Source organism: Thalia democratica, chromosome 8 (genome assembly GCF_965202585.1).
Source record: "Thalia democratica chromosome 8, ktThaDemo2.hap1.1, whole genome shotgun sequence".
NCBI lineage: Eukaryota > Metazoa > Chordata > Thaliacea > Salpida > Salpidae > Thalia > Thalia democratica.
This window is the reverse complement of record NC_139172.1, coordinates 36,922,964-36,945,821: the sequence shown is the minus strand read 5'-3', so window position 1 is coordinate 36,945,821 and position 22,858 is coordinate 36,922,964. Positions and strand designations below refer to the sequence as shown.

The window sequence follows — 22,858 nt, the reverse complement described above, 5'->3', positions numbered from 1 at the left end:
TCTTATTACTTTGAAACAAACTTTTAACAACAAAAACATAAAAAGCTATATTTATAAAAAGTGAAATGGATTAAACAAAAAAAGGTATCTATTAAACTTTTTAAAGTAGATGGTCTTGAACGAACCAATTAAAAGCCCATTGCCCATATTCCCCGACGGAGAGGTTTATTTTGCTCAATGACTGAAAGTTCTTTCTATACACCACGCTCTTTGGTCTAAATATATATCGTTTATTTCTATCGTGTTCAATGTACAATACTTAGTATTTAAATCTAACAAAAATTGTATGTTGAATTGTCGTGTACATGGTAAATTTAATTTTGTTTCACATACTTGTACTCCTACAAAAGCAACTCATAAAGTTGATTATAGTGATATAACAGAGCGGCAACTATTATTAATGTGTTCTTAAAAGCACCGTGGTTTTAAATATAAGCTATAGTCAAAGTAATTGAATTATTATTAGACCAACTAGATTGTAACAACAGTTATTTGCTCTACCACTTCTAAACACTGCATCAGAATTAACTCAAACTAACATATTATTAGTGGTGCTGTGCTACATAAAATAATGTTATGCAAATTTTATTGTTATAAAAATAATTTCATTAAAAAACTAAAAATAAACTACTACAATGCTAAATGCCGGCTATAAAGGGGTTTATTAATTAAGTTACCGTATATTTAATTTAATTTCAAAATATTTTTACTATTGCTAATGAGGAAAGGTGAAGTTTCGCAGATATTCAAAATTAGACATTCTCGTATTTTTAACTAGCTCGCTGCAAACACGTTTTATAAAAAAATAAAGGAGCTTACAATTTTATTAAAGTTACACAAAAAGCATCTTATAGTCTGTAGTTTACCAAGTACATTTAAAAAAAAATCCTTGTAAAAGAGCACGCTTGTTACAAATGCGCTTCCACTACTACAATTATTGGGAACGGGTCTAAATTGCACAAAGACAAAATTGCACAAGGTTACTAAATTGCATGAGGGGACAAAATTGCACGAGGGCACAAAATTGCACGAAGACGATTTTGCACCATGGGTAATTTTTGCACGAGTTGCATTTTTGCACGAGAGTAAAAAAAATACAGAAAAAATTAAAAATAAAAAATAAAGAGAAAAAAAAAATTACTGACTGAGGGTAAGGGTTAGGGGTAACAGTGATAGTAAAAATAAATCTAAAAATAGTGATGTACCGGACCCGGATCCGGACTTTTTTTTTTCAAATTAGGATGCGGCTGGACCTGGATCCGGATAGTTTTTTCAAATTATATTCCGGCTTGAACCGGATCCGGATCTTTTTTTAATCAAGATTCGGCCGGAACCGGATCCGAATCTTTTTTAAATCGAGATCCGGCCGGAACCGGATCCGGATGTTTTTTTTGATATCAAAATCCGGCCGGATTCGGATATCAGACAAAAATAGCAATATCCGACCGGATCCGTACCCGTATAGTGAGTTATATATATATCTTAAAAATTTAGATACTTTTTTTACCACTTAAAGTTTATTTAAGTTTGACTTGTAAACAAGTATAAATTAGCTAAGCTTAAAATTAAATACTTTTTTAGTTTTTATGGTTAAAATATATATGCACTTAGAAAACTTCAAAGCATAAGGATTTTCTTGATTTGGTTTTCATTGCAGATAAATAATAACTGTAGTAATTGAAATGCATTGGAAATAAGCATGTACTTTTACATAGAACAGACAAGTTATACTTAGCTAAACTTCGAGTTGTAAAAAAAGCTTTTAAAAGTTTTTGTAGTAAAAACAAATATGTACTCAAAAAACTACAGAGCATAAGGATTGCTGTAAATGTTTTTTGAGTGATTTAATAAAATTTTAAGCTTCTTTAAATTTTTACAAAAACGTGTTAGTTGCGAATAAGTGTTCAAAATACACGAATATCTAATTATGGATATCTGCGAAACTTCAGCTTACTTTGCTAAGGACAATTAAAAATGATAGTTTTTTACTAATGCTTTTATACGTTGCACAAACAGGTAAAAAATGTGTTTTTAGAGGTTTTCGACTTTAGTCTATTTTTATTCATATAAAGTTTTTAAAACTAAAAGTACATTTACTTTTATATAGACAAACATTTTTAAAGTTTCACTCCTTTTATTTTAAAAATAATTATACATGCTTTCATTGTTCTTATCGATGATAAAAGATTTATAATCAACAACGTTGTTTTTTTAACGAAGTGAATGATGTATCAATTTTTTTTTTATTTTTTACTTAAAAGCTGATTTTTTTTAAATAAACAAATTTTAAGCTAATATTGACAAATTATAACGAATTCAAACTTCAAAGCACCTTTTGAAGTTGGATAAAACTTTACTCTTAACACACTTTGATTACTTGTAAAATACTTGCTTAAAGCTTTCATTATTCTTAAATTTTCCGTTGGATTATATAACTTGATTTGTAAACACTTAATCAAAGAAGATGTTTGAACTTCACAAAAATTGTTTGCTTATGGAGTTTTTTGAACAAAAAACCTTTTGTACTAGACACTTAAATAAATATTACAAAAAATGTGTCAAAAATATACTGAGCGACTTTTTGAATTTTTATGTAATTATGCTTTTTTACCTGTTATAACTGTTTTTCAACGTTTTTCTTTTTGTTTAATCACGGCACAGTATAAAACTGACACTCAGTAATAACTTTATGCAAAGTAAAGTTCCCTGTAATGAAGTTTTGTGGATTTCAGATTTTAGCTTTAATGGTAGCTGCGTATGCAGGTAAGTGTTTCATTAAAAAACATAATAAAACAATTTAACAAAGTTTGATAAATTGTTTAAAAACGATTTTCAAGCTATAGTTGTTTGTTTTATGAAAATAGCTTCACTTAAAATTTCCTTACAAATAACTAACAGTGTAGATAAGAATAACAAAATAAAAAAGTTTAATAAAAGTAAAACTAATACAGCAGAATATGAAGATGTCTGTTAAAAGTATAAGAACTTAATAAAAATAAAATTTACACAGCACAAATTGAAGATGATTGTGGATGTACTTCTGAAATTTCAGGAGATCAGATAAAAATCAGATGCCAACTTCCAAATACAAACAACCAAACTTCTAATGAAAATCCAGGTATTTTCTACATAAACTGAGTGAAAGTGCTTTTAATCATGATAAAGTAGATTTCTTTACTTTAACCTTAACTCATTTTTTTATCTAAACTTAAAAAATATATACTTACCAATTTGAACAAGTTATATTTGCATAAATCGAACTTTAAAAGCTTTTCCTCAAGCTCAATTACTTTTTCTATTTTTTAAAAGTACAATATGTATTAAACAATTACTAACAACTAAAATGTACAAATAAATCTTTATTAGCATCTCTTTAAACTATTTTTTTAGTTCAAAACTTTATTTAATCAAAAGAAGTCTCGCGACTTCCGCGCGACTGTTACGACATAAAGCACTCCGATCCGCTCTCAACTTCGGGGATTTACCGAATCTATCCCGAGTTTAACAGGCCCCAGGGCTTTCTGGTGAGGTGTGACCAGTCCACGGACGGAGGTGGCTGGATTGTGAGTTTACTTGTTTAATAATTAAAATAAAATTAAATTTAGTATTTTTTTTTTATTTAATAATGAAGCAATTCAAAACACTTGAAGCAGCATCTTATTAAAAAAAATTCCAAGTTTGATTTTAGTCTTGCTTAAGTTATTTTTTTTTAAGTACTTTAGTATAAAAATATTCAAAAAAAACTGCTCAAAGATGTAAAAAAAATATGCGTTACAACTTTAAACTAGTAAACAAATCAGTTAAAAAGAGCAACTTTCAATAGTTATACTGCGTACTGTAAAACAGTTAATATGCACACTTTAAATACTTTAAATTACAAATTTTGTTTTACTGTACAATTTTTTAAAGTCTCTTGTTTGCTAGGTGGCGCAAAACCGTCAGGACGGATCTGAAGATTTTTATCTGAACTGGGAATCCTACGTCGATGGATTCGGCAGTTTGGAAGGCGAATTTTGGATTGGTTAGTTAATTAATTTTTATTCAACTCCTTTGAAGACTGTTTTTGTAAGCTCGATTAATCTAAACTTTAATTAAAAAGTTTTTTTTTTATTTAGCTATGAAACTAATTTAGAGTAATCGTGTGAGTTTAATTATGTAACTTTTTTTAGCTGATCAAAATATTATAAAAATATACTTCTAGGAATATCTAGTTGCAAATCACCTTTAGTTAAAAAATAAATATATTGACTCTGAGTTGTATATTTTTGTATTTAATTAAATAAAATACATTAATAAAACATTTGAAGGTTTGCAGTTATTGCATGAGCTGACAAGGTTCAATAACTTCGAACTCAGATTTGACCTGACTGATTTCGACGACGAGAAAGCTTACGCCACCTATAGGTTAGTTTTTTATTGTAGTAAACATAAATTAATTTTTTAAATTTTAACAGGTAATAAAAATTGCTGCTGTTTTTTGAAAACTTGTCTAGCCTTAACTTGTATGGCCTTTGTCGTTATAAATGCAAATGCTGTTTCTTTTATAAAATATTACTATTTATATTAATATTTTTCAGAAAATTTTCAGTAGGGGAAGGAGATGGTTATGTTTTGAATTTCGACAAAAAATCATACTTTGGAGATGCAGGTAGGTATTCAAAAAAAATGTTCATCAAAAGTTTTAATAATAACATATATTAAATATTTTTTATAACAGTTTAGTTTTTTATTAAGTGTTCTGTTTTTTTTACCTCAAAAACTAGTTAGCTTTGTTGCTATAGATTTTTTTTTAAACAAAGAAAAACTAAATATTTTTGAAGGAAAAAGCAAAACAACAAAAATAAAAATCGTAACTAAGAACTAAGAAGCTTATACTTTCAAATATTATGTATATAAATTTGATTTAAGAATAACAAAACAAAAATATAAAACTTAGTTTATTTTTGTGAAATAAAAGTTGTTTGCATCTTGATGTATAAAACTTCTTAAATCCAAAACATTTTTTTTGTTATATAAAAGTTGACTCTATGTAAAAACAACTTTGTGTTATAGTTTAGCAAACTAAAATAAGATACTTAAATGTAACAACATTAATTATACTAAATAACTTTAAACTTATTTAGCTTTTTAAAAAGGTTAACTAATTTTAGTTTTATAGAAGGAAAAACTTTCTGATCCTAAAATAAAATAAATGTAAATAAAATTGTGTATTGAAATTTATTTTACTACAATTACTAATCAAAAAATGTTGTACCATAATTACAAAAACTAATAAATCTAAACGATATAGTTCAGATAATTTAATTTAATGTATGAAGTTTTAGAAATACAAAACACTTTTATTTTAAACAAAAGTTACCTTACGTAAAAAAAATTGTACTTTGTGTAGTTCAATAAGTTATAACACTTTATATGCTTACATGCATAATTTTCACTGTACTTAACAAACTTACTTAACTTTCTAAACATATTAAGATTTACACTAAAACTATTTTCAGCACAAAAAAAAAGTTTTAAAGACTACGAAGTTTTACTATTTATATGTTTTATATTTTATTACTATATTTTTATATTAACAATTATAACTTTAAGCAACTTCATTGATACACAAAGTCTTGTTACATAACATGTGTCCTAGACAATGACGTTAAACTGTACCCATAAGATTACCAAAAGTTTTTTTCGTACACCAGGTCCTCGGACCAAAAGTTTTCAACAAATAGTATATTACTTATAATTAAAATGAGCCATTTTTAAACTTCAGGAGACAGTCTTTCGGTACACCACAACATGAGATTTTCGACGAAGGACCGTGATCAAGACATGAATGACGGTAGTTGTGCGCAGTACCATGCTGGGGCATTTTGGTATAACCGCTGCCATGCTGTTAACATAAACGGCCTTTACTTAAACGGCACCAATGATAAGAACGCGCAAGGAGTCATTTGGTACGATTGGAAAGGTCACTCCTACTCCTTGAAAACTACCCAAATGAAATTTAGGCCTGTGTACATAAACAACTAGTTTTTTGAAGTTTTTTTTTGGAAATGTTTAACTAAATTAGTTTAGTTAAACAAGTTTTAAAACTTAATTTATGTTTAATTTTCTCAAAACTTAGTAGTTAGTTGTAGATATTTTTTAAAATTAGTTTTCATTTTGCTGTAACTTACTTAGTTAATAACTTTGTAATAAATCTATAATTTGAATAATTTTTTATCAACATTATATGCTTTAATACTTAATAAACTTTTTAATTAACTTTTGTATATTAAAGAAAAATTTAGTAGACAAAGTTTTAGATATCTGAATAGCTGAATACTGTTTCTTATATAATTTTTAGGTACTTGACAAAGTAGTTAAAACTGCCAAGTTTTATTAATACTATACAAAATAACATAACACTTTACTAATCCTTTATCGAAAAATAATCAAAATTGATAGATATTACTTTGAAGTAAAACTTTAAATCACAGCGTATGTTCGTAGATACAGTTTTTACGCTAAGAGCTTTTATGCTGAGAATTAATAAAACTAGGATCACATTTTGATAAAGACTTCTAATTTTTCTAGTTGTAATAACGCTATTGACTCGTTAGTTCAGTGTAAGTTGCGGAGCAATTAACAGTTGTTACAAAACATTTTTGTTTAAAGCTTCGCTCAATAAGCTTAAATCGTATAATTATTTACTTAGACTATTTTATGACAGTAGAGCCGATAATGATAACTTTAAATTTTGCAAAGCAAAGAAGTATATTTATTGAATGCTGAGAAGAAGTCAAAGCTGCAAAGTTTTGTCAAAGGACCTGATGTATACAATAACCTTTTGGTCATCGTGCTTAAAATATATTTGTTATATGAGTTATTATTGCAGTTATTTTATTTTAATAAACCTAATTTTTATGTAATTAAGTGATAAAATTTGAAGTGAAAATTATTTTAAATATTTTTATTTTAAATTCTCAGCACATTATATGTGTTTCTAGTTAAAACAAAACGTATAGACAGTGTTAGATTAAAAACACCCACTTAGTTTTTTCGTTGTTAAGTATATATATATATATATATACTTGAATAAAACATTTCTAGTACATCTTGTACCAAAAATTGTTTGTTTATAAAGTTATTCAATGATCGAGTATATTTTATTGGTTTTTTTTAGCATGTAGTGTTTGTAACCTATGTACATGTAACGATGAAACACAGTGTTGCTATGTTACATTATGTTTTTAAGTAGCACTTTAATAATAAAAGAATATGCTTATTAATTTTAAAAAACGTTATGTTATTTAATTTTTTTAAATGTTTGCTCTTAAGGTTTCGTAATTGTTTGTAATTTATTTCAAAACTACTTTTTTTAAACTTTCTTTTTTTTAGGAACTTATGCCTAGTTTTGTTTTTAATCTAAAAGTACAAACTTATATTAATTGGTTCTATATCATTCAAACGATAAAACTAAGATACATTTACTATTTATTTCATACTTATACTTTGTTGTAAATATAAGTTAAAATCGAAGTAAGTAATGTATTTATGTATAAACCAATTTGAAAATTAAAATGGTTTGAAAACACAATAATCTTAAAAATTGTCACTACAGTAAGAATTTTTCCAATTCAACTAACGTTTTTCAAAAAGTTGTGTTTTTCTTGAATTTATTTCTTTTAGTATGAACTACTGTTTATATTCATTTTTTTACATACGTTGGAAATATTACCAGCTATAACACAAAAATATCGATTAAAACTTCATATATTGTATAGATGAATTGATTGTTATAAGTAATAAATGTAGGGTAAAGAAAACTGTTTATATTATGTACTGGAAGACAATTCAAATACAGATTTAATGAGAACATACAGACCATCAAAAAAAAAAAACAATTAATTAGACAACTCAAAGCTAATTAACTACATTTATAACATAAAAATAAAAGAGATGGATCTAGATAAGTTATAAAGTAGGACAATATTCATGAAAGAAAACAAACCTGAAAAATTTTGTTGACATTGTAACCTTATATGACTATGTAAGTCAAAAAACTACTGAACTCAAGAACAAAGTTAGTTGAAAAGAGTAACCAGTGTGCTAAATGCTACTTTTTAAACTTTTCCCACTTTTAAGTTTAGTTTACACTTTCATATTTATTTGTTTACGATTTGCTTATACACTTTTTTATAATTCCATTTTGTATTTTATTTAAGTTAGTATATTTTAAATACTATAAGTGAAAGTTATCATTTGTAAAACTAAAAATTATTGATTTAAGAAGCTTAAATTATTTTATCATTTAAAATAATTGTTAATTATTTATAGTGCTTAAATAATGTCATAAGTAAGTTTATTTTTGTTAACATCACTTTGCACAAAACAAATTGTAAAAGATAAACTTAAATACAAAAGCTGTAATGTTTAATAACTAAGACGTCCAAATAAGCTAAAGCTAATAAAAATTAGAAGTAAGTTTTAAAATTACTGTATATTTTAAGTTGTATACCGATCAAAATTACATTGTAATAAAAAGTACCTAAAAAAGTGTTAATTGTTCCAACCGTTTTTTGTAAACAACTGACAAAAAATTTTTGTAAAAGTAATTTAAAATAGACAAATCAATAACTTCTTAAAACTTAGTTGAAGATGTTAGATTTTATAATATTTAACAGATAACTCCATACAGATATAATTTTGTTGCTTGAGCGAAATATAAACGTGCAACTAGTAATTAATTTTGTTTTGCAAATCATCTACTCTTTCTATCTTGTTAAAAAAATAAAGTGTTTTTGTTCCTTATGTAACCGAAATTTATTTTCAGTTACTTTTATGAGTTATGGCTTTTTTTTTGTACTTTTTAAATTGAAGTTTTTATTTTTAAATTATAATTATCTACTAACGCTTTTTTTTAAATTCAAAAATAAATTCTTATATGTGCTTGCTTATATTTTACCAAGTTATAGTTTTTATGTTGTCTATGCTAAAAACATTTTGTTTTCTAATTAAAAAACTTTAAACAGAATGATTTTTGTATATTATACTTTTTGAAACTTATAATACATCTGAAATTTATGAATTATTATTTCATAAGTATTATAGATGAAGAGTGAATTAAGTTTCTTTGTGACTTTCTTACAGTTGTTTCTGCATTGAAAAACTTAAAATGTAAGTTTCAAGCACGTTTTTTCAAGTAAAATCTTAATTATATTAACTACTGTTTAAAAATATAGTTTTAGAAAAAATTCAATTTATTTTATCAAGTTGTTTTATTCTTTAAACATGGTAAGTCAAGTATTATGTTCATAACTATCAGTATGATGTAAACACAAGTATATTTGATATGATTTATTTCTAACGCTTTTAACAAAGTAAAGTGATTTTAATATGGGTGCTTTAATTTGACTTGCTAATAAATTTATCTTACTGAAAAACTTTAATTTGGTTTACATATGCATTTAACAACAGCTTTAGAAGGATACTAAACAGAAGTTAGTCAGTGTTTCACTATCAAAATAGCTTGCTAGTTGTACAAACAACTTAGTTTTTAATAAATGTTAAAGTTTATAAAGTTTTGTGAAAAATTAGCAAGCAACTGTCACTTGAAGGCCGAAAATAAGCGCTCAAAAGGTTTGGTCGAGGGACCTGGTGTACAAATAAAAATCATTCGGTTATCGAGTCATACACTACGAATACAGTTTATTGAAGTGAACAGGAATAGCAAACTCATTTTGTGCTGTTAAACGAGTTAGTAACTATAATTATTAATTTTGAAGCAGCGAATAAACTTATGTAAAACTTTATTTGCTACTGGCCATTTTTTAACAATTACAATTTGCTAAAGCATATTTCAATAAAACAGTTTCGCCGCTAGAACTTCTTGTCAGAACGTGTAAACAAATCTATAAAAGCTTGTCCTGGATATGACGTTAAAAGGTATCCCAGGTGTGCGACTCGATACCCGAAAGGTTATTCGTGCACCAGATCCTATGACCAAGTATGAGCGTCTTTTTTTTTTGACGTTCAACACACTATAATAAAAATAAATACGACTACAATGTGGATATATGTATAATTTGATTAAAGCCCTAAAAATGTAGTCGAAACAGTAACTGAGTTAATTTATACTATTGTTTTTAATACCCATACTTAACAGATTTTATTTAGATAAAAGCGTTAGGCAGATATACCAAGCCTCTTCATAATAAAAAAAATAACTTTCTTGTATCAGTGCAATGGTGTTATCAGAAGCATGTTAAAGCTAATTTTTTAAAACATTTACATTTTAGTTTATTCTTCACAACATATACTGGTTCATAGAAACTTAAGTTTAAAAATATTTTTTAAATTAGCGTCGGTAAAAAGGTTAAATAAACAAAAATTATGTATTCTGTAAAATTCATTATTTCTATAGAAAAAGTTTTTGTTTCCAGATAACATTTTTAATGAAACAATTGCTGAAAAAATACTTCAAATATCATAATCATAAATAGAAATTTTGTTAACATTATCAGACAATTACAAATTTTAAGTTAAACTAATCCAGAACTATTAATCAACAACTTTAAAATTAAAATACTTCAACTTCCAAGTAAATTCATTAGTGTTGAACTAAAAAAAATAGTTTTTAGTTAGTTTTTCAAGCTTCATTATTTTCTAGATTTGTTAGCTATGTTGGACATTTATGTGAAATTATACTTATTTCACTTCAATTGTCCATATGTCGATGCATGCATTAGAATAAATTTTAAAACTTTTTTAATTAAAGTTATTTTTTTAAAAGACAAGTTTCAAATAAATAATAACAAAAGTTCTCTAATTTATATTTTAAATTCTACTCGATATTTTTTGATTGACAAAGGCAAAATAAATACAATTTTGTATTCATTAATTGCCGTGTGCAAAACCAGGTGAGTATGTAAGCTGGCTATTAAAACCGTGCCGAGACACCTGCAAATTCCAACATGCCGAGACACCTGCAGATTCCAACATGCATATACCAACATGCCGAAACACTTGCAGCTTCCAATATGCAACGAGACACCTGCAATTGTCAACATGTCAAGCCACCTGCAACTGTTAACAAGTCAAGCCACCTGCAACTGTCAACATGTCAAGCCACCTGCAAAAGAGAGAGTAAAAATGTATATAAACGATGAAGTACATCTACAATTAGGTTACTAAACCTCAACTACCCTACGGAGCGGACCTAGGCCGCTTCAACGGGGCGACTCTTCCTTCGTGGAAGTAGTTGCAGCTTTTCACGTGAGACTTCGAGGCCGGAGACGTGAATGGCAGTACGATACAAAATAGTTGGCTTGGGACTGCGCGGCCGCAGAGGTTAACTATAGAACGATATAAAACAGCTTACGTGAGACTTCGAGGCCGAAGACGTAAGCTGTGGTACGATATGAAACAGTTTTGATAGGATTTCTACGTTCATAAATATTGTATTTTCCACTTTATCGATATTGAAGTTCGTATAAGATTAATGTGTAGAAAACTGAAGCATCGCGCACCATTTTGAATCGTTTGTTTGTGAAGACAATAAATTGCACATAGTTTTTGTTGTTTATTTTATAACTAAATTAAGTTGCTATACCTATTTATATCCGTTAAAGATAGAGATGATTTAATATCCCTTTAAATTACGTTTAAATAAATATGGTATACAATAGCTATAAATTACACTTAAAAAAATAAAGAAATAAAATAAAGTAAAAAAACCGAGTAGGTTTTTATCAAAACGGTCATACAAAACCAAAATTTTGTAGAAATAAGTAGGGACAAATCATTTGCCTTAAAGTTTAACTTTCATCTTTAGTTTACTTCTGAGTAAACTAAATTAACAGAAAACATACTGTGCAACTTCTCTAGTCATTAGACCAGATGTGGAAAATTAAGGTGTTCAGGTATCATACTTTTTTGTAAATCCTAATAAAGCTCAGGGTTGCCGAAAGTGTTTTAAGAAAATCGTAGTGAGTTTTTGTCTATTTTTAGTATGAATTTAGTTCTTAAAGTAAACCATTTTCTTAAATTGTAGAAAAATATTGAACTACTGAAAGATATTTAAATCTACTTAAATATGTTATATAATTTAAAATTTCCTTAACGATACATAGAAAATAATTGTATATAATAGATTTTTTGTATCTTATCATAGTTTTATCATTTTACATGTAAATTTTGTATAAATGTTCAGATTTTCTAGTGGTTTTTGTTCTCTAGGCTTTTTAGAATTTCTCTTATTCAAGGTTTCTTTTGCTTAAATTGTCAAATTCCAGATTTTAGGCACTCCTGAAATTAAAGCTTGACCAATCGTTAAACTATCATCATTGCCTATTGCGGTTAAATTAACTGTGCTTTTGCAAAATTTATATAAAATACTGTATTTCGTCAAACTTTTTTTTAATAAGTTAAAACTGATTTACTAGTTAGGACCGAAACCTGCTCACGGATCGTATGCCGTCCACCACTGCTTGTTTGTAAATATTGCGCAAAGACTAAAACAAAAAGGGATAAAATAACAAACTAAATCAACTAATTGTCAACATCTTGAATTGAATTTGAAGATTACATGTGAAATCTGTTCTGCAAGCCATGTATCACTAGAAAGGATTTGGAAAACGCTCAACAACTATCTTAAATTTTAATTCACACACTAATTCTAAATAATTGACAACAATTAAAAAATAGAGTCTATTAACAATGTATTATCTGAATTCGAAATGAGAACTAGTATTTGTCTACTTTTGAAAGTAATATCAAGAAATTTTTAGCAGGATTGCCACAGATCAAGCTGAAAAGAAATTCCTGTCTTTTCCAAATCAAATTCTTTATAAAAAACGATCCAAAAATGCTTTGACAAAGACTAAACAAATAAATAAAGATAGTTTGATTTTACATTGTTCCATATATTAAATTAGACCTTGAAAAAATAAATAATTGCTAAACGAAAGTTTTTTTGGAAAGTAACATTACGTAGTACAGTTGTAATGATGAACTTTCTTATTAAGATAGGGTGGCCACTGGTTTTTTTTAATTTCTTCTAGGTTATCTAAATTTCTTCCGGGTTTTTGTAAGTACACGGCTTCAATTAAAAGTTTGAAAACTGTGTATAATTTTGAAAAGTAAACTATAAAAACATTAAATAGGTACTGTAAAAGTTCTTTAAATGTGTACTAGAAAAACTGATGACAAAAAAATTATCTACATGGCAGATTTTTTGTGTCAAATAAAAATTTTACTAGTCACCTCTCGCTAATCTACGCACATTGTGTCCACAGCAAAATATAACGAGTAAACGTAACAAAACGAGAGGTGGCAAATATATCTACAATATTCGGTGTTTTCTCATAATGCATTTGATTTCATACGGTAAAGGGACTATTACACTTCAGTTTTCATTCAAGTAGAACAATGTAGACGTTTTTTATAAATCTTATGAGTACACAAAGTTTTTTTTCATACTTAGTTCTTTGCCCACATTTTTTTGAAAAAAAAGTTTAGTCTAAGGTGGGCAAGGAACAAACTTCCTTAAAAAGAAGTTTATTGAGTCGAAATGAAATTTTAAGCCATTAATATTATGAGGAATTAAATATTGAATTTTGTTTAATTTTAAGCAGAGTTTCCTAAACTGTTGCGTAGGGGGCAGTTTAGTTATAACTTAAAACTTTCACTCGATATTTTGAAGTTGATGCTGAAAGCAATAAAATGAAAGTAATAAGCTGCTTCAATGGTAGTTTTGAAACTTATACTGGAAAAAACAGGGGGCGACGAGTAGCGAAAAGGACATAATTTGAATCTCTCACTTGATATTCTGGATTGATGGTGATGAGCAAAAAAAAAAGGTTTTGTGCGGTTTCAATGTTTTTTTTTTAACTTGGTTGTTTTGGGCTATAGCTTTTTAAATTTCTTCAAAAGGGGCAATTTGAAAAGTTTAGAAAACTCTTTAGATGAAGGTTTAAATGGGCCTATGATACAATAAGTATAAATAATAAGGATTATAAGGTATCTTATAGAAGGCATAATTTATTGAATGCTTAAGTTTGTACTTTTATATATGCGTAATTAAACATAAGTGCGTAGGTTCGCAAATGGCGACTGAACTAAAAATTTACTTAACATGTATTTCATAAACAATCCTGTTTTTTTTCAAAATTGCTAGAATTCCAGGTTTTTCTTATGCTTAAATCAGATTATAACCAATTTTTTTCAAAAAGCTATAAGAAATTAAAAAGCTTTTCCCCTTCATTAATATTTCTCAAGTAAACTACATTTAAATTTTTAAGTTTTTCTTTGCTCTTCAATTTCACTATTATTAATTAGCCTTTTTGAAGCTTACAGCCCCTAAAATTTTCTCATTTTATCTATATTACAGGGTTGCCACTCGTTTTTTCTTTTTTTTTCCAGGTTTTTAAAAGTACACATTTTTGGGTCTATTTTTAGTTTTAAATTAATTTCTATATGAGTTAATGTGTTTAATAGTATAAAACATTGAAAACATATTGTTAAGTTACTTTAAATGTGTTTTTTAATAAAAAAAATTTGATGACAAAAAATCAAAATTTTACGACTGCAAATGTTAAAATCATTAAAAATTCCAGGTTTTTGGATCAAAACTCCAGATTTTTTTCAAAATTTCTTAAATTCCAGGTCAAGTGGCAACCCTGATATTTACTACAAAATAACTATTAAATAAGAATTTTTCTGTTCCTAACCAGCTCCATAAAATTTCAACTGCAGACCTCATTGACCAATTTTTTGTGCACTATGGGGAAACCCCGGCCTGAATTGTCGAATTCCAGGTTTAAAATGTTTAGATTTTGTGGCAACTATGTATTTGCTATCAGGGTTGCCGCAGACACACAGGCAGGGAACTTTTAAGTTGTGAAACTCTGGGTTTAACTCCGTGCAGTTTTAGTTTTTTCAAAAAATTTAGGGAAAGATTAAAAAATCTCGGAGAAATTATTTCCATACCTAGAGTGAGATTTATTTGATTTAGTTTTTTGCTCACAAAATTACCTCTTCTCCTTTTTTGAAGTGCTTATTTAGAAATGTTCAAGCCTCGCAACTAGTTCTTAATATTTTGGAGTTGAGATAATAAATTTATAATTGATAATAAAACTTAAGGCGTTAAAGCAAATTCTGGTCACTCTTGGAGATTTTATGACTGGAAACCCTGGTATTATATTATGTAATGTACTATACGGCAATTTTATACAGCCCATGAGTTTAGTTATTTTACAGACTAATATAAATATATATAAACGGATATAAATTGGATAGTCTTTAGTTAAATTTTTTCGAGCATTATAGATGTAATTAAATAACTTCACAGAATTATTCTACTCTTTAAATCAACAGATAAATTTCAGTCATTATGGTATAATTTTAAAATCTTTAAAATTACTTATTAGCAAAAAATTTTGTCAGCGTGATCTCTCTCCAGCTACAAACCACAAATTGTCATTAACCCAACATTAAGTACAACATTACAGACTAGCTGATTAACTTTAAACGCTTTATTGTAATAATTAACTAATACTAATTATCTATCAAAAGTCACTTCATTTTCGCAAAACAGCCTCGCATAAAAAGGCATTAATGACCAATTTATTATTTCGTTCCTACGAACTTTAAGTAGGACAATATTTTCGCACAAAAGAGACTTACATAACCATTATTACAATAAAATATAATACAACTAATTGACGATGAACTAATGTTTATTCATTCTAATTTGCCTACAAAACACACTCAAATATGCTTTTAAACGGCTTCCTGTACTGGGGGCTCGTAGTCGTCGCTCCTCGAGACTACTGCTCCCTCAGTGGCTGCTCCAGCTGCCTGCGGTGCGGTGTTGCCGGACGACTTGCCTTCTCCGTGCATCTCCATCAGGCGGGTCACTGTTTAGAAAAGTGTATAGATAAGTAACTACGTAAGGTGTAGATAAAAGTAATGTTAATCATGGTAGTGTTTTAGATTGTCCCAGTATATTGTTAGAAAATTTATATATCTACAAATTTAAAAAATTCAAAAATATTTAAGCTTGTTATTACAAAAATATAAACTAAAAAAACCCAACCTGCATAATTAAACAGTTTTCTATTGTTTCAAAATATAGGTAGCCATTTAATTATACATAAGGGTAACAAAACTCTAATTTAAGTCAAAATTTTTACTTGGGTTAAATGTTTGCAAACAAGATCATTGCCCCCATGTATTAAGGACAACGGTTGAGAAGTTTGATTTGTTTATTTTGCACGGTTTGGGGACTCACAGTATTCAATTGAAATGAAAAATGAGCTTGTGAACGTGCATAACATTAAGAAACTATTTAGGTCAAGATAATTCAAGTTTTACAATTTGAATGTTTTTGGAAAAGAATTTATTTCTCGAGGCGTTGGTTTCAATTGGTATATAAAAAATAGTAGTCCAAGTAAAGAAACCTTTTCAGGTAAAAAGCAATTACATTGAAAATTTTCCAGCAAAAACACTTTTTAAACCGAAACATTCTCAGCTCGCATTTTCATGTATGTAAAAACGACAACTCACAGTCGAGCTTGGGCTTCTTCAGGCACTTGACCTTGCTGATGTGGACGTCGTGGAGGGGGTAGACGGCGTGGGCGGCCTTCTCGATGTCCTTGGCGATGGAGTCGGGCAGGAGCTTCTGCACGAACGACTTCAGGTCGCAGGTGCTCACCTCGCGCATGATGATCTCGGTCATCTTGGCGCGGATTTGGCGGACCTGGGTGAGAAATAGATTGTTTACAAAAAGAAACAATACTATTCGTCAAAAAAGATTTTTTTTTTGAAGTTGCTACAATGTACACAGTTAAAGCTATATCATCGTAATCGTAGTTTAATCTAAAAATAAAAATAAAAAATTTATATATAATAATAAATGTTGGGTAGTAAACAAAAGATACACTCACTGGTCAAAGTGCACCTTTAGGTATCTACACCTTTGATTTTGCATTTCTTATAAATAAAACTCGCATGCGAATGTGTTTCACATCAAGTTGTGCAGAAATGCCCTATTATATTTAGCAAAAAATATTTAGTAAGTCACATAAAAAGATTAGTTTAAAAATGTTTTCTATTAAAGTTTTCCTAAGAAATCATTAATTTATCTATTCATGGGTAATAAAAAACCATGAAAAATTCCACAAATGTACATACCTGGGTGGACTGAGCGTAGGAGGTCTTCTTGATCTGGTTGGGCCTCTTGTGGGTGTAGCCAACGCAGAAGACACGGAACTTGTAGCCGTCGGTGGTGGCGACGTCGACGTGGCAGTCGATCATGGTCTGCCACTTCTTCATCATGGAGCAAAGCTTGTCACTGCGATGTAAGAAAATAGTTCAATTTTCGGTAGGGACATGTAAACTAATTTTTTTAGTAGTTTTATAAACATGACATTAACTCATTCAATTTATTTTTACTTTTTGACCAATAAAAGTGATTTAGAAACGGTTGAAACATGGGTATCAAAAATTTACATTAATTTGAAATGGCATAACTTAAATACTGATAAATAAGTGTTAACTTATTCAAAGGGGGTGTAATCCAAAAAAATCATAATGACTTTAATTTAGATTATTTATTGTTTTATTTATTGTCAGACTTGTTTTTAAACTATTGATGGGGTAATAGAAATTTTGTTGTGCACATTGATGTATTTTGGCTTTACTAAGTCACAAGACCACCTGCTGAACTATGACTTTTTCAAAAATAAATTTTAACTACTAGGTTAAATGTTTGCAAACAAGATCATTGCCCTCATGTATTAAGGACAACGGTTGAGAAGTTTGATTTGTTTATTTTGCACGGTTTGGGGACTCAAAATAATCAAACGAAATGAAAAATGAGCTTGTGAACGTGCTTGGGTATAAGTATCTACATAACTAGTCTCATTGAAATATCAAATTGAGACAAACTTTTTTTGTTAGAATTGTCAGGTATGGTACAACTTAAATAACTTATTTTCAATTTTTTTAAAATCTTCTTAATTAGATTAATACTTAAAATTAAGCATTAATCTGATCAAAAAATAGTTGTGTAGAACATAATCATTTGTCAAGTTTTATTAAAAGTAGTTATAAAAAATGAGTGTACATTTATGGTATGAATTGAATTTATATCTGGAAATGTTGCTAAACATGTTTACTAAATGAATTCAATGACTTAATAATCATAATAAAGTAGAAACAAACTACATTTAAACTTATTTTTAAAAACATATGGAACTGAAAGAGGCAAACTTAAAAAAGGCATCAGCAGATTCACTTTTATATTGGAAATAGAAAAAATTGGTTAATAAGATTCAAACTAAAATCTATATTGTTCTAAATATCAATTTAGAATCAGAACTTTAAATAAACTGAATAACACCTTACACTTATGTATATTAGAATAAATGAACAAAATTGACAAATGTAAATTTTTCACAACAGAAAACTTTTTTTAAGTTATTTTAAACATTTAAAAACACACATACCGGGTCAAGCTCATTCCGTGGAAGTTGGTGAGGCAGTGTTTGCCCTGGACATCCTCGCAGATGAGTTTGAATTTCCTGTAGGTGGTCTCATCAAGATGGAGATCAGCCTGTATTAATATTACATTGGTTAATTTTTTGATTTAAACATTTAAACATTTGTCAACGGCTTGTAATCAAGTCTCAGAAGTGTATTTTGTCCTCCAAAAAATTAGGATTTGCAAACGTTAATCATCATAGACTTGACTACTTTAATATAAAGTTATTAGCTGAAAAAATATTTTAAGACAACAAATTTGGCAATAAACCCTACTATGTAAAATAAGTTATAAAAATTTTGGTTTGAAATTATTTTTTAAGTCCATATTGTACTTGTACAAAATATCTGAGTAGCTCAATTTAAGTATGATATGGGTGGGCCAAATCAACATATTTAATTCATGCAATCTTTTGAGTAAAAATAGGTTTATAAATACTTTTTTTGATGACAATAGAAAATTTAAATTAGAATTGCTTATTAAACTATCTTAATGAACAACGTACTTTTTTAATTTTTTGTTTACATATATGTTAAAATACAATTTAAAATTAAATTTGATACAAGTATAATATATTTATTCAAGTTACAGTAATTAAGATTTTTTTATTCTAACACAAATAAAAATATATTTAAGCACATAGACTGATAAAGCCCCTTATATTAAGTGTGTTCTGTTTAAATATTATACATTTTATTGAAACTTAAATGTCAATTATAATTTTAAAATACCTCTAGTCTAAATTAATTTGCTAAATCATTCAGAAATTTGAAAATTTAGGTTATAAGTAATAAATAAACATGCAATGAAAAAAAAGGTACTTTTACATTAATCAATTGTACTTAAGATAAAAATGCATTCCCGATTTGAAAAATATTTTAAGCTCTGTATAACAAAAGCAAATTTGATAAGATTATTTCCTAACTATAAATAATTTCAGTACAACATTGAAAACTTAAAATGTTATCAGCTCATTGACATGCATTTAATGACTTTGTTTTTATAGAGTAAAATTAAGTTTAAAATTGTTTATTTAAAAACAGATACTTGTTTGGTGTGTATTTTACAGAGATTGAAGTAAAGTATAACTTACTTATGTTTAAATGATATTGTTTCCATTTTAGTTAATTATACTCACTTTAAAAAGTTGTGCAACTTTAAAAAGTTGACCTTGTTAATATGAAAAATGTGTTAAATTGTTTCAAAAATTACTATAATATTTCACCTGGTTGCATTCAAAGACACGTCCCTTAAGACCATCAGAAGCAATCTTGGTTCCTACAGTCCTGGAAACCAAAGTCTTTCCAACTTGGCGGCAGTTGAACATGCTTGGGGCTTTGACATCATACCAGTCCTTCTTGGTGAAGGGGTCGACACTGTAAATAAAAAAAATGTTTATTATAAATACTATACATATGATTGAGATAATCAGATAATTCTAACTAACATCAAGGTGATAATTAAATTATATTTGTAGTTATTCAAATGTTGGGCAGTAAACAAAAGGTACACTCACTGATCAAAGTGTATCTTTAGGTATCTACACCTTTGATTTAGCATTTACAAAATAAAACATCATGACCACTGAATATCAAGATGTTGTGCAGAAATGCATTAGAAGTCAGTAAATAAAAAAAACTTATAATACAATTATTAATTAATAAGACATGGGACTTGGAACTTTGAGGTTTGTAACTTTCGAAAATACTATACTATACATATGATTGAGATAATCAGATAATTCTAACTAACATCAACTCTAAATGGAATTTAAATAAACCACTCGTTCAACCAAGATTGTGGCTAAGTAAATTTTGAATCTGACTAAATATTTGTTAAGTATACTTTTTCAAGGGTGAAAAACTATAAAGGGTATAATAAGATTTAAGTATTATATATCTCAAATGAAAGATAAAACTTGACTAACAGCATGTACAGTTTTTAATAAATTTTAATCTATAAAAAATTAGCATTCTAAACTAAGAAACAAAAGTATATGAGATTTAGTAACAAACCTATTAAGTATAATTTGATCTTATCAGACTGGAAATAAAAAACCAAGTTCTGCTTAACCATAACATATTCAAACATGGCTTAAGCTAGCCTCAATAAGGCATTTAACTCAAAAACCATATTAATATGTAAATAAATTTATTAATCTTAAGTTGTTAATATAACTGCCTATTTATTTTCAAGGAAATCAAGTATCATTACTTATACTTAAAAGGAATGAATATGAAGGTAAATTTCTATACATTTTTCTTTCAAAGTTATATTTTTGATTTCATCTCAATTATCATATTTCACTGATATCATTTTATGGACCACACAACAATCAAAATATTTAGTTTTTAAGATTAAGTTTACAGCACATAAAAAGACAAAGTGTTACCACATCTCACATATACACTTAAATTAATTTGTAAGAAAAAAATGCTAACCTTCATGATAACATTATGAAAAAACTATTTGTCATATTTGCTTAATATCAAACTGTTTAATGGACTTATGATGCTAAGATATTTAATTAATTTTAATGAAAAGTAAAAATGGATATATGGTGGTTTAAATGTTAGCTAAAATGATAAGGTATCATTTCACTGAACTAATTATTAGTCAATAAAGTGCTAGTTAACAAATAAAAATATCAAACTTTTGAAAAGTGGGCAAGAATATAGGTTATGGTTTACTTTAGGTGAGCATTATATCAAACTGAAAATATAATACATGCAATGTCTTAACCATAACTCAAGGCTAAAAAACAATACTTTGTTTTAAACAAGCTATATAAATACAAAGAAAGAATTAAATTGACATTAACATTATATTGATATAATCACTTTGTTTTGTAAAATATAAATTAAATACTGAAGTTTGGTTTTGTTCATGCATTCATAGAAGAATATATTTTTAGCCTAAAATTATGATCAAATAAGACATCAAATGTATTATAATTTTACCTTGATATTGGAGCTCACCTAGAGTTAACCATAACCAGAACATTTTCTAATAAAACTTTAAAATGTAGGATGAACTCTGTCAAATAAAAATTTAATGCAGATTTATTTGCTATGCCATGTTAAAATAAATATCTTAAATAAATAAGGTAAATACTTATAATATTCATTTACATAGATTTTACTTAAAATAAGTTTGTCGTGGTCACATTAAAACAAGTCCAAAAGTTGTATTAATTTATATATTATGTATATTAATTTTATTTTTGATTATACTATATAAATTAGAAAAAACCCAATATGACTTTTATATATTACCTTTGAGACTTACTTGAATCTCTCAATTTATGTAAAAAACCTATACTTGAGCAACTTAAAAATAATAAGGCAAGTTGAATTGGCAATGAAAAAATTTTGATATTAAAAATATTTATTGTATAGTTACTATATTTACAAGAAAATTAGCAAAATGCTGCTTCAAACGTTCAATAATTGGACATCTGCATGGCTAAATTTGTGTCAAATAATACAAACTCCTTTAACAAACAGATAACAAAAACATAGGAATGGCTTTGATTCTTGATATACTTAAATAAATTACTGGAATTAATATATGCAAAATTACTGATTTAAATAAAATATACTTACATCTTCTTTTTGCCACCCTTTTTACCTTTAGCAAGCCTCTTGTTTTTACCAACAGCCATAATTAAAGTAGTCTATTTCAAAAGAGTCTACTAGCTAAGAGAGCTTAATAATATTTAGAGGATGGTTTATCTTGAAAACACCAAATTGGTTATGCTAAAATTATGCAGGGACAAATTATAACAAACTTTGCACAAAAGAGACAATATGGTTTTTTTAGTATTAACTCTAAAAAAAGTAAATAAAAACCTAAAAAAAAATTGGTTGTTTTTTTTTTCCTTTTACTTCTTTTTAAATTTATTTACTTAAATATAATTTTCTAAACATTCATAAATACCGTTTTATTTGAAATCCTAAATAATAGTTTATCAAAAAAAAGTCTATTCTTCTGCTAAGACTGTAAATAAGAATTCACTTATAAATCATAATAATCTCGTTTATATAAATATTTTTTGCTTAACTTTTAATTTATTTAAACTTTATATCACATGATTTAAATCAATTTAGACAAAAAATTGCAAAAAAAACTGAACACTGAATGTTCGATAATCTCATATTAGTTTTTTAAGCTTAAATATCATGCTCGGGTAATTTAGGCTAGTCAAAAATATAACAACGATAATTCTGGATAACAATATATAACATTTTAAAAGACCTGGAATTATTTTTTGTTTTTATTTCAAAAAAATGTGTTGAAAATTCTACACTAAAAATATTTAATAATTTATAGCTTTTT

General features: G+C 27.3%; 2 protein-coding genes across 2 annotated transcripts; one reads left to right on the top strand and one right to left on the bottom strand.

Moving 5' to 3' along the window:
- Positions 1-2,744: 2,744 nt before the first annotated feature.
- LOC145843211 (fibrinogen C domain-containing protein 1-like) lies at positions 2,745-6,024 on the top strand. The gene is made up of 7 exons (XM_082950670.1): positions 2,745-2,763; positions 3,011-3,118; positions 3,415-3,563; positions 3,925-4,021; positions 4,308-4,404; positions 4,578-4,648; positions 5,765-6,024. Exons 1-7 carry the CDS (start codon positions 2,745-2,747, stop codon positions 6,022-6,024), a joined length of 801 nt encoding a protein of 266 aa, XP_082806796.1.
- Positions 6,025-15,695: 9,671 nt separating this feature from the next.
- LOC145841995 (small ribosomal subunit protein eS1-like) lies at positions 15,696-22,248 on the bottom strand. Its single transcript, XM_082949327.1, has 6 exons — positions 22,126-22,248; positions 19,746-19,896; positions 18,486-18,592; positions 17,170-17,329; positions 16,543-16,735; positions 15,696-15,893 (listed from the first exon to the last, which is right to left on the bottom strand). Exons 1-6 carry the CDS (start codon positions 22,182-22,184, stop codon positions 15,757-15,759), a joined length of 807 nt encoding a protein of 268 aa, XP_082805453.1. The 5' UTR covers positions 22,185-22,248; the 3' UTR covers positions 15,696-15,756.
- Between the last annotated feature and the right edge of the window lie 610 nt (positions 22,249-22,858).

What these genes read in the sequence shown, in the direction of transcription:
- LOC145843211 (XM_082950670.1), top strand. An exon ending in AACTTCTAATGAAAATCCAG is followed by an intron (nt 3,119 to 3,414) that starts GTATTTTCTACA and finishes TTTAATCAAAAG; the next exon opens with AAGTCTCGCGACTTCCGCGC. An exon ending in AAAGCTTACGCCACCTATAG is followed by an intron (nt 4,405 to 4,577) that starts GTTAGTTTTTTA and finishes AATATTTTTCAG; the next exon opens with AAAATTTTCAGTAGGGGAAG.
- LOC145841995 (XM_082949327.1), bottom strand. Translation starts at nt 22,184, where the DNA reads ATGGCTGTTGGTAAAAACAAGAGGCTTGCTAAAGGTAAAAAGGGTGGC. An exon ending in AAGGGTGGCAAAAAGAAGAT is followed by an intron (nt 19,897 to 22,125) that starts GTAAGTATATTT and finishes TTTTATTTACAG; the next exon opens with TGTCGACCCCTTCACCAAGA. An exon ending in GTGTCTTTGAATGCAACCAG is followed by an intron (nt 18,593 to 19,745) that starts GTGAAATATTAT and finishes ATATTAATACAG; the next exon opens with GCTGATCTCCATCTTGATGA.